This window comes from Chaetura pelagica, unplaced genomic scaffold (assembly GCF_000747805.2).
Source record: "Chaetura pelagica isolate M959 unplaced genomic scaffold, ChaPel_1.0 scaffold166, whole genome shotgun sequence".
Lineage (NCBI taxonomy): Eukaryota > Metazoa > Chordata > Aves > Apodiformes > Apodidae > Chaetura > Chaetura pelagica.
The window spans coordinates 3,090,262-3,107,949 of record NW_009953758.1 but is presented as its reverse complement, the minus strand read 5'-3'; the positions used below and the strand labels follow the sequence as shown (position 1 = coordinate 3,107,949).

The window sequence follows — 17,688 nt, the reverse complement described above, 5'->3', positions numbered from 1 at the left end:
ATGTCTAGAGTCCCTGCAGAGAAATATTTGCCTCCATTGCCACACATGGCAACCTTTTCCCTAAGATAACAAATTAATTCTATGTGTGTCAGTATCTGCAGTTTAACCTTATCTCTCACTGCCCATTACCCAAGTTACTGTATCACACTAACAATGCTGCAGATAGGAAAGGCAATCTTATGTCTGTTACATCTGTCTCCAAGAAGATGCAGTCCCCAACAGCTGCACACAGTGGCACTATAAGTAATGATAATGGCCACTGTACTTAAATGGGGAGGTAGAAGGCAGTCTTGGACCTTGCTGTTGCCAAATACACTACTAGATAAAAAGCTGGGGCTCACTGGGCTAGATTCCCCTTTTATTAAGCTGCTGCTCTTTTTTGCAGCAGTGGGCACAGTAACTTACCTCTTAAGTCTTCTGGACTCAGAGGAGTAACACATTAACCCTCCAGCTAACTGCCTGTTTCATATACTGAGAAGAGTAAGTTGGACATGTAGTGTTAACTGTCTGCTCTCCCCTGCCTAAAGTAGGGCAGGCACTCAAAACCCTTCCTGTAAGTCAAAGTCAAAGTGTAACACACCATTAATACTCAAGAATGTGACACACTCCATGCCCCCAGGGTAGTGCCAGAGGCAGCAGCCCTTCCTAATGGTGTGGAAAGGCTCCACATGCACATTCTCTGCTCCTGCTGGTTTGTCCAGTTGTTTTGGCTTGACAACAGATGGCATCATAGCACACGTTGGAGCACCACACATCCCAATGGCACTGGGGACAAGGGAGCCCCTCTCAACTCCAGCTGGAGTTCTGCAGTTCCTCTCGGAGCCAGGTTGGAAGGGGTTGCCCAAGTCTGTTCATCAGCTTGGATAATTCAATGTTGTGCTCCCGGTAGAAGTCTCTTAGGAACAGCCGTGACTGTGTTGTGGAAGACAGAGACCACATTAAGCGTGAAAGAAAAAGTTACCTTCGACACATTTCATAAGTCATCTAGGACACAGATGGTATGAAAATCCAGGTTGGTTTTGGGATGTTTCTATCTTTTTTACTGAGATTGAGACAGTTACTCACCGAGGAATCCATATCAGGGTATTTTCTTCCTTTACTCTTTCCTAGGCATTTAGTCTTTCCTCCATCTAGCAGCTGGCACCAAAAGCCTTTTGCTTCATCAAACCTGAAAAGGATACTTGTTCTTAAAAGATACGGCCACATGCCCACTTAGTAGCAGCAGAAATTAAGTGATTCTGTAGGTATTTCCTGTTTCAATACTTTACAAACTGGGCTTAGGTTCTATCTATTTATTTGTAGTGTTGGCTCCTTTTATTTTTTTAGAACTGGACTATTTTGACAAGAGATCCATTACAACTAGGACTGTTTCAGCTTTATGCAAATTTCAGAGGTAACACGGTGACAGTATTTGTCTGTTTGGCTGGGAAGGAATAATAATGTTGTAGTGTATGTAAATTTTTCCAACTCTCCTTATAGTTGCCAAGTATTAGAGAATCCCCTGATCATTTTAGAGAGTCAGTGTTTCTCTTCTTGCTATAACACAGGTATAAGGCAATTCTAGGAACTATGTCTGGGTCTAGTTTGTTCTGTCCCTGCAACTAGCCAAAGGTGACCTTGAGGTCTAAGCAAGTTCCTCTACCAAACTCCTAGGCAAGTTGACCAGTACCATTTATTTTCTGACCCTGGCTGAAGGGTACCAGCCAGTACCACCACTGGAACTAGTTAATTTACCATCACCACATGTGCTTCACCAAGTACAGCTTTCAAGTGACGTGCCACCCTCTTGGAAATTACTGTAGAACTGACTTGGTTCTCCTCTACTTTTAAAAGAAAGGGCAATTGGTTTATGCCCACACACATACACACCACTTACTCCTCTCAACTAACATAGGCTGTTTCAGCTGCAAAGAATAATATTCAGGATCTCCAGTGGGCTTGTACAGTTTCCACTGAAGACTGATACAGTCATAGTCCTCCCCTCAGCTAGCATTTAATCTATTCAGATTAATTGTATTTGCAGTGTGGGCAAGATCACAGTAATGGCTGAGTAACATCCTTCAACTTAGTAGCAGCGAGGTAGTGCCTCCACTTTTATTTCCTCAGACATTTCTTCTGGCTACCTGTCAAGTCCCCGTCTTCTGCAATAATAGGTTCTTTACCTCAAAACTGAGTGATGTGTCCCTAATCTTGCCCTAGCTGAATATATGAGCAGCTTGTCATACATTTTTAATCATACTTCCTCTACTTTCTGTCAGATGCAGGTATAACACAAAGCGTAAGGAGTGCTAGTAGTTCCAGCACCTTTTCTGAAATCACAAAGACCAAAAGGAAAACACTGGATTGCTGAGAGCAATCTCATACTTCTCCATGACAGTGCAAAAAATCCCAACCAAACCTACACCTTCCCCTTTAATTTCTGGAAAGATTTAGCTATGATTCCAGTCTTAGCATAGCACCTCATGCTATCTGAACCTAATTTTAGGCTTAGGCATACCTCTCAAACTTTGGCAGGTCTTGTAGCCAGAGGTAAGAAGTATTATTCCAATCAAGTGATTATTAGTATCACAATTGGCTAAGAAAGCATCCTCCCAAAAATGATTTCCCTACCTGAGGGCCTGGGTGTAGTTGAAGAGCGGCGTAACTCCCAAGAACTTCTGGATGTTGTCCATTACAGAGGCAGGGTTGTGTCTCAGCTCCTGACCATCCACAATGAGAAGCTGAAAAGACAGCAGCTACCTTAGCCTCTGAGAATTTGTGCTTACATACACCCATGAGCTTCCTGGACCTAAAAACTACCCTGCCCTTGGCATGTGTGAGTAAGGACTGTCAAAGCCTGTTTACTCTAGAGCAACATGGTGAGGGGACATGGCCCATTTGTCACCCCAGGCAGAAAAGTTATGACATGGACCACAAGTACTATAAGACAATAGATCATGACAGGCTTCACTGAATAAATATGCCTTTGGCCACACCTAATGCCTTTGATGGTCATTAAGTCCCAGCAGTGGCATGATTTAGACATCATCTCTGGAAATCTTATGTATTCTTTGTAGATGTCAGCAGCCATTGTCCTAAGTATTCTTCTGTAACCTATTATTATTCTCTCTTTATGTGTATAATAGACACTAATGAACAACAATTGTGCTAATAAATTACCTATTCTAAAAGGCACAGTAGAAAAAGTCATGTTAACTGAAGTTTGAGGAAGGTAGAAGACCCTGACCCATAATAAGTCCAAGGATGATGAGTCTTATCATTCCTCACAGCAGCAACGCCCAGGTATAGTAAGAAAATGAGACACGAGCCCAAGAATGTTTGCCCATGTTTCTCTCAGTCTTGACAGATCTGTCCTGTACCATTTAGGTTACTGCTCTGGCAGAGAATAAGACTGCTGGATTATAAAGCTCCTGGACTATAAAACCGCTGGATTATAAACTGAAGATAACCCCAGCAGCAGAAAGGAACTTGAAAAAAATGTATTGGCACTCATACAGTTTTAGACACTTAATAAACTCCTTGGGAATTTAGAGACAATAATTCTGTATTTTCTATTCAGTGACATTTTGCAAATTTATACACAAAACAGAATCCTGACATCTCTGCATCAGAATTTCCCTTCAGCAGACAACTAAAGGCCTTACAATATGGGAACTTAGAAGTGGAAGAGTCCAAGAGCTTCTCTTTAAAGCAATGAAACCACAAGTAGGTGAACACCTACCAGGCTTGAAGAGGGTCCCTGGGCTGCAGGCTGCCAAGATAAAGGAAGGGAGTGCTAACACTGCTGTTCTTGCTGAACTTCTAAATATTGTGGAGCTCTCTGGGAGATCCCAGTATTCTCTTGCACTCATTTACTTTTACAAATATAATAAAGTGCAAAATTGGAGTATTCAAGCTGATTTTTTCCCAGCTCGTAACAGAGGGAAGCAAGTGGTGGCTCTTGTTCCAAAAGGCAAGACAAAAGGTGAAATGAAAACACGTCGGGAAGAAAAAAGATGTGTATGCATTACAGTTTGTTCTCCTCTACATTAAACCTACAGGGGCTCCACGAGAGCCTCTGCTGCCAGACCTACCTGCCCAGAGGGGTAGTACGTCAGCCAGCGCTCAAGATGAGTTGAATACCAGCCAGGGAGCAGGCATCGGCTTTGCAAGTTGCGCAGATCCTGAGGGGCTTGGGATTTTGCAGAGATCACTTGGTAGAAAGTGTAATTGAGTGCCACAGGGTCACTGTGAGCCCGCTGGTGCTGAAAAAGATAAGCTGAGTTTAGGAGCTGGAACACAAGATTGTACCTTGCACATTTCTGTGCAGACCCCAGTGTCTTGGCATAACCACCCATAAATGCCTTTGTATATAACGCTCTCCACACTCTGAAGGTGGTCTGCATCATCTCCCATGGCCCCTTTATGGATATGGATTCATAGCTTTCTGCCCCAGGCTTGCCACCTCACCCCACTGGAACATCTTGCTAGCCATCATCCACAGAACAATGCAGGGAAGTTACCTGGTACCATGAGTAGGCTCGGTCAGCAGGGTTGATCAGAACTGTAATGATTTTGGCTCGAGGCAGCAGAGCTGCACCACGTTTTGGTACCACCTCTGTGTCAAAGTAATTGGCACTCTTCTCAAACATGAAGTCTGTGCTGGCATTGGATGGGATAGGAAAGAATTCCATGTACCTGCCGAACAGATGGGACACTGGTGAGCTGCATGGCCCAACAAAAAAATGGCTCATGACAAAACAACGTGTTTGCTCCTCTTCAGCAGACACAGTCTGCAGAACAACTGCACCTGCCCAGTAATGCAGTGGATGGGTAAACGGGTGCAGTGCTGGCAGAGGCATGGCTTGGAAAGGGGTGGTGGAGTGCAATACACAAAGCTGGAGAAAGCATTTTACAGAGAGTGTGTTCCCCAAGTCCTTGGGCAGTGGAAGGAAAAGGCTGAGGGTAGGGTACTAGTTTTAAGCTCCAGGAGAAAAGAGAAACCCTCTTCCGAAGAATAAGGCCAGAATCAGCTGCCTGCCCTGCCACTGACCTCTTGGTTTAGACCCATCTAAATTATATATTTATTTGTACCTTAGTACATAACTGAGACACCAGGTCAAGAGCTCTGCCGTGCCTCACAGGAGCTTTTAAAATTAGTAATGCAGGAACTGTAAATCATTCAAGTAATAGGAGGGGAAAGGGTACAAGGCACTATAAAGCACTGGAAGATTGGTATCTGCTGAAATTTAAGCTGTACAACAAACGCAAATATTTTTCATCCTTAACATGAAGTTTCTCCTCTTGCATGTGATGCTACACTCAAGTTGGATGACTCTTATAGGGGATGCGTGCAAAACCCTACACTTCCTAAGCCTATCTATCAGCTAGTACAACTGCTCTGTAGTGCTTGACTTATTTGAGCTTCACTCAGGTACCAACCATCTTCCTTCTTAATAGTCCTTTAAATTATCAGAAAACTCAGGCAAAATCTCCCACAACTCATGCACAAAGAAATACCATGGAAGAATACCTTACTGTCCCCACAAGGGACTCCAGTGCCACAGCAGACCCAAAGTTCATGCTTCGAGCAAGAGACAACTTTGAAATTTCTCTGCCCAGAAACACGTTGCCATAATAGTGCCATAGTGACACTAGTATGTCCTTGCCATGAAACACTTTATCAGATAGTACACTTGTACAGGTAAAGACCAGGGTATGCATATGGCCAAAGAGACACTGCAGCCAGTGCAAGGAATGCAGTGCCATCTCTGTTAAGTCTAAAGGGCCCAGATCAGTATGGGGGTTATTCCCTCTGTCCTTTGTGTCTTAACTCAAAAACCACGAATAATTTTTGAATGAGCACACTGTTGTCTCTTTTGCATGTCAAAGGAGAAGAAACTTCCATGACAGCAGTGCATTCAACAAAGTGATTTTGTAAAGCTAAGTTATGCCTAGAAGTCTCCTGGTGAACAGTCACTAAGATCAGAAACTACCTATCCTGCTCCTGGGACTAAGCAGTTGGGTTAGCAGGAAAACAGAGAACATGTGCTGAGCAGTAGCAATGAAAGGAGCTGCTCAGAAATAGAGAAGCTACTCAGGTGGCTGAACTGGACATACAGAGGGACTCAGGAGTAGACAACATGTGTCAGGGTACTTACCAGTCGATTCCTTTATGATAGTTGGGTCCATTAAAAAACTGGATCTCCTCAAATGTGGATGGACTTGGGAAGTTACTGGTGACAGCTGGATGCATGGTCAAGAAGAAGTGCACAGCTGTTGTGCCTGCAAAAGAAACCAGTTAACAGAATCTGGGTCACACATAATGCTTGGCTGAATGAAAGGTTTTACATTGCAAAGAACAGTCCCCAGGCAGGTGCACTCTCACCATGCATGGATAACGCACCTCTTCACTCATGCAGGTTACAACAGCAGTGACACCAAGCATGTCAGGACTGAATTTGACTCGGCAGTTCAAGCCTGCTCAATCCCTCACTTCAGCTCATACAGCTGAATTAAGTCACCTCCTTAGCGTGACAGCTGTCACCCATGTCAGCTATTCTATGTTCTCTCCATGGCTGGGCTACCTCACATGTTTTTTCCCTGGTGGCACAGCCACATTATCATGTGGCAGAACCAGTACCTGCAAAACAGAAGGTGGCCTGAGTACTGCAGGAAAGGAGATGTGCTAAGGACATTTGTGTCCTTGGATAAGAATTCACCTAGAGATACCTTGGCCTGCCTCTGCTGCAGATGTTTTTCCTTTACCCACCAAAACCAAATAATCCTGCTCTGCATACAGCTGAAGGCCTCCAGCAGGCCAGTAAATCAGCCAGAAGGGTTTTCTTACTGTGCCACTGCAAGCAGCTTGGGCAATGATACAGGAGGGCTCATATTGCACATATGCCAACAGAGCTTCACAGTGACACAGGCAGGAGACAGCAGCCTGGCTCGGACAAGCTTCCTCCTAAAGCCAGGATCACTGTTTCCTGAGTGTGATAATGGCTGCTGTTTCACTGCACTACAGAAGAAGCCAAGGTTTCAGCCTAGAAGGGACTCATCAGTACGGTATATACAGCCATGTCACTGCCAACCACAATGCCACCACAATTAAGTGGTGACAGAGGTCAGACAAAAGAGGATCTTTACCTCCTGCTGGCAGTGACATGGGACATGCAGTGGATACATAGATCTGTTGCAATAAAAGCACTAAGGGGAATTAATAATAACCTTTGCTGAGCGTGTGAGTTGGTCCTGCTGACAAGCTTGTTTGTGACACACTAAGAAAGGTCAGTTTTCTCTGAGCTTACATGGAAAGGCCAATAAAGGACTCTGCAGCTAGGGCTTTTCCCTGCAAATCAGGACTGAGCCAAGCAAAGTGCTGGAACACAAAGTACTGACAGACTTGCCAGATTTAGGTTAGAACAAATCTGAGAGTCTCTGAAATGTCCTCTGCAGCCATTTGGCAGCTTGCACCATGTGCAGCCATACAAACCTACAACACGAACCTTTCCAGCTCTCCTCTCTGCAGGAATAAGATGGAAGCTGCAATCTATCTTTAGATAAAATTTTCACATTACCAGTTTTCTGAGGTCCAACGATGAGAAACTTGGGAAGTCGATCACATGTTTTCTCTTTGGACCAGATATCCTTGTGCCTCTTATCATCACAGGGATTCTGCATCACAAATGATGGGATTAAGCATTACCACAGGAGGTAACAGAAAGGGGAGGAAAAGCTGGAAGGCCAGTCCTCTTTGGAAAATGCCATTAGCATATGAAGAACACTTCACAGCCACATCACTGCTCTGCCAGGCATCAAGAAGAGTTAAGAAAAAACATGGGGAAACGTTTACAAAAGCTACGAAGTGAGATGGGAGCTCAAGTTCCTCTGAGAGCATTAACCACAGGCCTTGCCCTGTGTATCCATGCTGGGCTGGGCCACTATGATAGCTTGACATCTGTGTATTACTGGCAGAGAGACAACTCTACCACCTCCTGTTAACTGCATCTGCTCATTACCATGCAGATAACTGCTGTACTGGGATAAAATGGAATAAGGATGTTTTTATTTAATTAATATGAATTCTGCAGTGTGAAATTACTTTATGATTAATCACATTAACATGCCTGCAAACTCCTCCAGCACCAGTGTTCTTCCTCACACACCTAACGTTTCATAGCAGCTTGTTCTAATATAAGCCCTTCAACAACCCAGATACCTGCAAGTTGCCCTCCAGTCACTAATGACAGCCATCCCTGTCCCTAAGCTCACACCGTGACTGTGTTCTTGCAGCTCCTACTCCCCATCCCTTCCACCTTGCAATTTACCACCTGCAGCCTCAAGCCACAAAGATGAAACCTAAAAGCTTTACCCCTCTGTGCTCTGGATCAGCAGTCTCACCACACTTTAAATGTGGAATGTATCTCTTGGAAAACGACTAGGAGCAGTTAAAGCTGCTTCTCACCTGCCACAAGGGATTCTTTTCCTGGGGAAAGATTTCGAAGTACTTTTTTGCAAGTTGGACAGGGGGCAGTGTTTGCAGGCGAAGGTTGGTCCAGCACTGCACAAACTTGACCAGGCTCTCGAAAGTGTACAGTCCTAGACGGTCATTCCCATAGTTGGATAGGTGGGTCATGAAGATGCTGATCTGAAAACAGGAAAAACATGGGATATTGGTAAATCAGTACTGCTAACAGTACCTTTTCCTCCTAGCTAGATTCTATTGTCAGCAAGACTCTGTTCAAAGATCTCAGATTGCCCTGACTGGCTGTGTTGATGAATGTTTATCAGCCAGTATGCAGCAATGCCCTGATGAAAAAAATGTAGCACTTTCAAGACAGGAGGAACTCAGCAGACAACAGACACAGACCTTTCAGTAATGCCTGAGAATGGTAACTGAGCCCTGGCTGTGAGTCTAGAAGAAGATTTAAAATCCCATTCAAGTGGCTCTGGGACATTCAGGGAAACAAGGGTTAGTCAGTGGCTCCCTACTACTCAAAACCTCACAAAGTCTCTTTCATGGGAGAACAGGAACTTTCCTTCCTTTCCCCAAGACACAATCAGGGTGACCTCTCTAGCTGAGTTGCCAGCTCCATCAGAGGAGCAGGCCAGGGAGAAGGGCACAAGGGACAGTTTTCACAGGAGTTATTTCTAGACACACTTCCTGTCAACTTTCGTTCACTTTGAAGCTGATGTCTCAAGTGTAAAGGAGCATCTGGCAATTCACACTTTAAAACGTAAATGCACACCTGGGGTTAATATAAACATGAACTGCAATGAGACATGGCACTAGGACATCATCCCAGGAGCAAACACCAGCTGATAGAGTTTTAGCTTGAAAGAGCCCACAGCATAAGCAGCCCCTGAAAAATATCCTGCCAAGCCTCAGGATATAAACCCTTGGGCAAAGTGGCACTGAGCACCCATGGGAACCCCTCCAAGCACTGCAGTGCTCAGGAGCCTGTATGCTATCTGCCTTGCTAAGCCATCACTTCTCTAAAGCAGATATGTTTCCATCCTGTCTGTTTTTCCAGTAGTTCAACTTTTGGAAAAAGAGTGCAAAAGACTGCTGTCAGCTTCACTCTGGTGTGTGGCTTTGATGGGTCTCGTGGAATTGGGCATCTCAGTGCCAGTAATGCAACAGCACTTTTCCAGACAAACCACACCATGGCTATAAGTTACCAAACCAATAGCAGAACACTGCAGCCAAGGGAAGAATGACTATATGGATGATGTAACACTCTCCGCCCAGTGTCTCCTAGACCAGGGAGGAGAAGAGACCAAGTCATAGTAGGGGTACCCATTGCTGCAGAGTTCAGAGCTTAGTCCTGATGATGCCAGGTAAGGTCAGCAGGCAACAACAGGCTTTGCTGGCATGTGTCAGGAATGCCTTCCCCACCCACAGCACGGGAAGAGCAAAAGGAGGAAGCAGGAGACAGATGGTCTTGGAATTAAGACATTTGCTGGCACTCAGGAGGTCTGAATTCAGTATTCTTCTCAGTGAGACAAGAAGTAGTGATAGATAGTAGTTTTTTGTGCCTAAGCCATCCCCAGGATACTGTGAAATTAATTTAATCCTGTCCACAAGGTGTTCACACCCCTGATCTTCAGGTAGGCAACAGAAAACAGTGGCAGGACTCTGGGACATGTGGGAAGTAAGCACCGTTGAAGACTGATCCTGTTCATCTGTCTGTGAGTTTTTCACTTCTGGTTTCCTACTAAGCTGACCGAGAGGCCCTGCCAGACAGACTCTGGCACCTCCACTTGAAAGAGCAGCGTGTGTTTGGTGCTGTTATGTAAAAAGAATGTGCTAAATACCACACAGAACAAAGGACAGAAAGATCATCCATGTAACTGCAAGACCATGCCATGGAGCACCCAAGGCAGCAAAAGGATGTGTCTCATGTATTTTGCCCATTCTGGGAGATACCAGGGAAGTAGCATGACACCAAAGGGTGGCTCATCCCTTTGAATTGCTAGTGAAACATCTAGAGGAAAAATCTGCTGCATAAAGTATCTGGCTCTCTGGTATGAACCAAGGACTGGAGCAGGGAGGACGCAGGTCACAACCTGGGGCCCCTTCAAGATTTCTAGAATGAAAAAAGCCTGCATGTGACCCAGGTTAGCAACTCTGTCTCAAGATGACTACCTTGAGTAAAATTGCTCACACAGATAATGCTGTTAACTGCAGAGTCCAAAGCAAAGGGGTTTAGAAGTAGGTAAGACAAGCCCAACCAAAGAGCCATTTCCTTGTACTTCTGAGCCTGCAGTCATGCAGTCATGTCCTGTAACACACATGCACTGTGTAACAAGGCCTGGCAGCTTGCTCTGCTTCGTCACAGCTACTGCTGCCAAAACAGCTCTGAGCACTACTTCTGACATAAGATATAATCATGTCCCATCTCTCCCTCCCATCCACACCCAGTGACCCCAGGAACTGGCTTGGTAATGATACCTCTCTCCTCTCCCCCCCCTTCCACTGTTAGCATGCCATGGTTTCCCTTCCTTCACACAGAGGAAAGATGAGAGGAAAGGTCACAGAGCATAGAATACAGAAAACAGGAGAGTATGAGCATCTTTGCAATATGCAATGAGCAGCTGTGGGCACAGCAGTAACTTGCCTTTGTAGTGTGAGCAAAGCGTTTGTGAGAAGTGATCACAAAGATGCCCTTTGCTTCTGGGAAGTAGCAACTGGGCACATGGCAGCCTGACGGCTGAATGTCAACAGCTATTCTCCTTCCTGACATCAGACCTTGTTCACTAGTCAGAAGATCAAACATCTTCTGTTTGCACTGTGGAGTTAATCATACACGTACAGGCTTGGAGACTCCTGCGCGTGTATATCCACTCAAAGGGAGCTGGAAGCTCCAAAAAGGGCCAAAAGAGCCTGGTCCAAGTCTGCTACGGATCACTGCTGGGGCTGCAGGGCTGGCCAGACTTCTATCAGGTTCAAGAGATGGCTCTATCAGCAAGGAGAGGAATGCAAGGGTCTGAGTCACTGTGCAAACAGGAGCAATGAAGAGGAGCTTAGAGCACTGTACTCCACTGCTTACAGAGAGAGAAATGCTCCCCTGCCAAAAGGAAGCAAAACTGTAAACATCAGAAGCGTCTGAAGGTGCCTGAAAGAGTTTTAAAAATCATCATGAAGAGCCAACAGTAAATCTGGCAAATAAGCGCATATTGGACCAGAGCACAATCTTCCCAAACTTTCTGGATCACAAAACACTGGCAGCTGCTTTGACTGTCAGATCCTTATCAGCCAATTTTATTGGGTAGCTCTACAAACTATGTTTCTACAAATTCCTTGGCACGGCATCCTAGACCAGCAATGATCTCTGGATTACAGTCTGGCAACTGGTTTTCCAAGAGAAACATGGAACTCTTAAGTTTCACAATGGCTATTTCTGCAGGCATTCTTTAAGATCTAACAATCATGAAGTAGGACAAGGAGGAATTCACCCAACATATGGGAAGAGAAGCTCAGAAAAGAAAGCAGTTTCTTTCCATCTGACCAGTCACTCCACACGTAATGTGAAGAACAGCCTTTTCTTTATTACAGAGTGTTATTAATCATAGAATCACAGAACGGTTTGGGTTGGAAAGGACTGTAAAGATCATCTAGTTCCAACTGCCCTGCATGAGCAGGGACACCTCCCACTAGACCAGGTTGCTCAAAGCCCCAGTGAACCTGGCCTTGAACACTTCACAGATGAGGCATCCAGAACCTCCCTGGGCAACCTGTCCCAGAGTCTCACCACCCTCACAGTAAAGAATTTATTCCTCATATCTAATGTAAATCTCCCCTCTTCCAGTTAAAAACCTTTACCCCTTGTCCTATCACTACTTGCCCTTGTAAGAAGTTCCTCCCCAGCCTTCCTGTAGATTGTTTGTTGTGTGTAAAGATAATTGTGTCACAGGTAATAGGGACAGAAGGTTGGCTTCCAGACCTGAAAGTATTAGCCCCTTCAGCTTTTTAGCTAGGGCTTTTATAGGCCCATATCTTCTGCAGATCATACACCAAGCCAGAGCTGGTCACAGGCTAACCTTCAGAAAATCAGGGCCTATTTGCAAACTACAACCTTGTGTGATGCACCCAGAGCAAACTGCGAGGGTGTTTTCATTATCACAGTTCTACTTTGAGGAACAGAGAGGCACTGAACACTAGAAAAAGCAAAAGACAAATAAAAATGAAGCTCATTTATGGGAAAAAGCTTGAATTTCTAATTCACTGAGCCTCTACAGCTCATACGAAAAGCAGCTAAAGCTGCATATTCAACCCTGCAATCAAGATGCCAAAGAAAGAAGGAATAAAATCAAACATCACAGTGAACAGAGCCGCTGATGTCACAAGAGAAATCCCACAAACAACTATTCAATGACTGAGACTAATACTCAAGGGTTCCCACACAGGAAACTAGTGAGAAACAAACCTTTCTCTCCAATCTGCTTGCATGACTTCTTGCCAATATTCAGGCACTGGTGGAAAAGATATATAAGGAGAAGAAGGTAGAAGTTTGGAAATAATGAGAAAAGGAGATTAAATGTCTTTATATTCAGGAGTGGCTACAGAGGTAGACATTCTAAAATCACTTTCTAAACCTTGCAGAGCAATGTCCATTTACAGAAAAATGGTTCCAAACAGGTTCCTTGTTACAGGTTCCAATTCAGCTTTAGTAAGAAATGAATTCAGGTGGGGAACTGAAAAAGCTACTGTACTATCAAAAAAGAGGATCATGTCTTCCTGCTGCAGCCAACAAGCAGAAAAGAGAGGGAGTGTGATCTGTGGTTGGAGACAACTACAAAGCTTCATCTCCTAGTTCTATCCATTTGGGATTTTCAAAAATTGACAGCTTTTTTTTTTTTTTTGTCTCTCTTGCCACTTAGTACATCTTACCCACTTCAATGGGAAGTGAGAAACTCATGTGATTTGGCACCCTTGGCTAAGAACTGGGAAGGGACTGCCAAGTGTTGAAGGTACTACATTAGCTTGGTGGCTTGACAGAACTGTAAAGTATTGAAAGGAAAAAAGAAACACTTGTGTTAGTCCCAGATCTCCCAAAAATGCCCTACAGTGACAGCTACATCATAGAGAAAGCATGTAGAAATTGTTTCGAGCATATTCATATGGAAAAAACAGGTGAGAACACTTCATAAGGAAAGGCCAGAGAAAGCAATTATTCTGAACAAAACAGATCAGTCAGCCCCAAGGAGAAGCCAACAAGTGGCAGATGTGCGTGAAACAGAAGAAACCAAGGCACTTCTGATTCATGAAGATGCAGCCACCTAGGCAACACCCACTCTACTCTGGACCATGCTCAGCATGTCACCCTGGCTAGTTTCTGTCTTCTGAGTGTTGCACTTGTCAGCACTCAATACAGATGCTTCATTGGCAGTGTGTAAAGCAAAGCAGCGTTAACTAGCAAGCACCTCCTTGGCCCTCTTTTTCACATCCCCTTAGCATCACACTGGAGATGCCCACACTGTGACAGGTGGTTATACTGAATTTCCCATAAGATCAACTTCTTTCCCACACGAGGCATATAAGCTCAGACACACATGCACTGATTCCCCTTCTGAATGAGCTTACTGGGTTCAGAAGCACCGTCAGGAAGAGTTCACCACCACGAATGCTCTTGTCCAATTCCTTTGAGCCACCAGGATACTCATTATAGAAGATGGTGTGAGTAAAAAGACCACAGGTCTGTCGAGGCAGAACCTGGAAATATCAGAGAAAAGCAAAGTTAGGTAGTAGGCAGATACAGCAGAATCTACACATGAATGTGTCAAAATAGCACTCTATGAATCAATAAAAAGAGTAAGAGACATAAGTGACGTAGGTTCAGGGGACTCTCTTGATGTTCCTCCTGACCATTTACTGATCACAGTGCAAACAAGTCAGTGGGATCTCAGTTTAGTCTTATGCTTGGTTTTGCTCTCTGTTCAGTACTGACATCTGAATTGTACTGAGAAACATAGGAACTGGTTTCAGCTGATAATCTTAAGAATAGTGTATTTGATAGAGGTCACTAAGGAGACTGTTCCTTGGGCAGAAGGAGAGTGGGCTCTACTTGCTCAGCTGTGCTCACCATGATTCCACTATGGATGAATCCACGCCGGTAGCGGGCAGGCCGTAGGTGTGGATATTCCTCTGTGCTTGTTACCTGGATGCTCCAAACAGATTTCCATGCCTCATAGAGTTGTGTGTGGACAGGATAAACCCCAGAATGATGGGGGGCTACTGCATAGCCCAAGTCTGTGGGAATCCCATGCTCCTGGAAGCAGAATATGCAGCTTGATCATTCAGTATTTAACTAATAACCTTAAAAAGGATTATATGTAGCAATTGGTTCCAAGTTGGAGCACAGTAACGGTCACATCAAACTTTCTGGACTGGGAAACCTGAAATACTACTTGTACCTCTTGTTTTATGTATGTATAGCAACATCAGGGTGATTCTGTACCAACAAGGATGTCCAGCACTAGTAACAGCTGCTGTAAGAATAGTCTCATAGCTTGTAGGTGTGACAAATCAGATGAATTCACAAGCTTCAGATCAGGTTTCTTGGTTACTACAAACTAATCAATGCTGCTAAGTGACACATCTCCTTCCCACATGCCTAGATGTAAGTCACTGGAAGAGGGGGGAAAAAAAAGTTCCTTAACTGATAAAGAAAGAAAGGAAGATGATGACAGGGCTCCGTCTTGTCTCTAGCAATTAAAGGAAAAGCATATATGAACCAAGAGACTGTTGAGGGTACAGATATAGGTCCTGGAGCTATAGTGAAATGACAAGAAATATCTGAATTTCACAGGTTTTAATTCCACTATATGGTTCTGGTAACAATATGAGTGACAACAGGTTTCTCCTTGTGGTGTACAATAAAACTAGAGCCTCTAAATGAAGCAGCAACCTTCTCCTTCCCATGGCTTGCCTGCTTTACATTAAGCGTGTATAATTGTGTTCTGTGCTTTGTCTCTCTTTGCAAAGACTGCACTGTTATTTAACCAGGAAAAGGAGGAGCCCAAATTGTTTCTATAATGCTGCTCTGAATTTAAGATCATTCCTAGTCTGTGTCTATCATAGGAACACAAGACAGCAGCCTGCCATTCTCAAGGGGATTACCATCCCAAGAACCAAACTCTGGGCTGTAAGCACCAAACACATTGCTCTTCTGCCAAAACCCAGGGAATTTACCCTGGACTTCCTAGGTAAGTAACTCCCTCCAGCATTGTCTGGGGAGGCCAGATGTAGGGCTGTTAGCACCACAGAGAGTATTTTATACTACTGATCAGGTGACTTCCTTACAAAACCACAGTGGATGGAAAACCACATAAGGATGGAAAAGGAAATACTCTGTCACTGCCAGAGTTTGTAAATTAATTGCATTTGAATGGTAATGCTATAAGTTCACACCTCAGCAAACAAGAGCCTTGGGATTTGCACCCTGGAATGTAGCGGAGCTGCCTGAGGCCATGCAGGTGCCAGGAAGCACTTCCCATCGCACAGGCAGGTACACAAATGGTGTTTCTTGCCTGAAGATAGCACGAGCCATGCAGCAATTTAAAATTTCAAAACTGCCTTTCTTAAATGCAACTGTTACTAGACTAGTATTTTGGATCAGCTGTAAAGTAAATATACTGTGATGCCACTTACCACAGCAAACTGTTTGTTGAGTTTCATTTGCTCAGCCAGCACAGTGACATTGTGGAAAAGATGAGGCTGCATGTGACTCCACATGTGAGGAAACCACCAGAACTCCTTTCTATGTTTGAGCAGCATGTCATCCCCTTCATCTTCCTCATCCGTACCTACAGAGAGCAGAAAAGGAAGTGCAAAAAGACAAGGCATAAGAGGGGCTCAATGTTTCAAAGCAGAGGCTAATCCACTGCAATGCTGAGTCATTCCAACAGAGAATCATCCTCTCTCTATGGTGTTAAACACACATACAAGAACACAGGGGTATACAAGTGCTGGGGTGAAGGCATGCCAGGGGCTTACCTGTGTGGTAGAATTTCCCTGAGAAGCCCAAGTTGAAGGTGAAATTTGGGACTAAAGTTCTCAGCTTATTCTGGGTGCTCAGTAAAGCCTGTTTGAATGACAGGAGAAAGAAGTGTTCATATTCAATTGCCATGTTTCTCTGTGCCCTACTGCTGTCCAGTTCAGTCTGGAGAGGTATCACAGGGGATGGAGCTAAGGCATTGTCGCCTGTGGAGTGAAGCAGAGCAGCCAAGTGCTCCATGCAGTCTTTACTTGAAGTAGTCCTACTGTACTAACTAATGACACTTCACAACCACAATCAGATGGTGCCCTCCACTTTAACATGAATGATGCAGAATATCTGTGCTACGACAAAGGGACAATAAATCTCACTCCCAGGTGACAGATCCCTCACTCTTTACAGGCTCAACCTCAATGCTCCCTTCCTCTCCCATGTTGCCTGGGACTTTGCAATTGAAACTCCACCTTCTCTCTGTGCCTATGTGTTAATGTGCAGCCTGTGCTCCACAAGATGCAGAATAGGCAATGGGAGGTCGAGTTCCCCTCACATAACCCTGCAAGACCCAGGGACTCATCCCACACACCAGGGAGCACAGACCAAGTGCATATCTCTACAGAGAAGCACCTCTCTGCCCAGCTGGATGACAATGCTGCATTGAATTTGGGACCAGCACCTTGAACATATAAGCCAATATCTTAGAAAAGTGCCACTTTCTCCCCTGGTTTCCAGAGCTGTCCCAAGTCTCACCACTTCTCTCTGCTGCCCTGAAAGGCACATCCAGTTCCTCCAGCTCTCGGGTAAGAGGGTGGAGGGAGAAAAGGCAGTGGTTAAGAGGCTTAGCATTCCTCCACACAGAGGGAGATTAATGCCTGACTGGGGTTACCATGACAACACATCTGTCTGATGACAAATCCCAAAAAGCCCTGCTCCAGCAAGCAGCAATCCTTTGTGTTCAGGGATGGATTGGGGAGGAACTGTGGAGTCCCCAGAAATTCTAAGACTATGGAGCCTTATGGAATCCTGCTTTCCTGGTGGATTCACTGGTAATCATGTGCCATCTCTCTGCTGATGCTGGGTCTTTTTTACAGCCACACCCACAAGGTGGCAATGACAGATTTCAAGAAACGTCCTTCCCCTGCACAGGATAAAAGAGATTAAGGTGCCAAGTAAAATATTTTAAAATTTGTTTTAACTAATTATGCATTCA

The 17,688-nt window shown here is 44.6% G+C and overlaps 1 protein-coding gene across 2 annotated transcripts in view; it reads right to left on the bottom strand.

Annotated features, from left to right (window-relative positions):
* Positions 1 to 225: 225 nt before the first annotated feature.
* The window catches only part of NDST2 (N-deacetylase/N-sulfotransferase (heparan glucosaminyl) 2), a 23,302-nt gene continuing 5,839 nt past the window's right edge, over positions 226 to 17,688 (bottom strand). Inside the window, exons 2-13 of one of the 2 annotated variants that reach the window (XM_010000761.1) lie at positions 16,481 to 16,568; positions 16,136 to 16,290; positions 14,568 to 14,753; positions 14,069 to 14,197; positions 8,447 to 8,629; positions 7,560 to 7,656; positions 6,141 to 6,264; positions 4,503 to 4,677; positions 4,074 to 4,244; positions 2,611 to 2,720; positions 1,066 to 1,168; positions 226 to 912 (exon numbers count right to left, since the gene is read on the bottom strand). In XM_010000761.1, coding sequence (XP_009999063.1) covers positions 787 to 912; positions 1,066 to 1,168; positions 2,611 to 2,720; positions 4,074 to 4,244; positions 4,503 to 4,677; positions 6,141 to 6,264; positions 7,560 to 7,656; positions 8,447 to 8,629; positions 14,069 to 14,197; positions 14,568 to 14,753; positions 16,136 to 16,290; positions 16,481 to 16,568 — 1,647 coding nt within the window. In that variant the 3' untranslated portion in view covers positions 226 to 786. The remainder of the gene's footprint in view (positions 913 to 1,065; positions 1,169 to 2,610; positions 2,721 to 4,073; positions 4,245 to 4,502; positions 4,678 to 6,140; positions 6,265 to 7,559; positions 7,657 to 8,446; positions 8,630 to 14,068; positions 14,198 to 14,567; positions 14,754 to 16,135; positions 16,291 to 16,480; positions 16,569 to 17,688) is intronic. The other variant, XM_010000762.1, reaches the window with a different exon arrangement.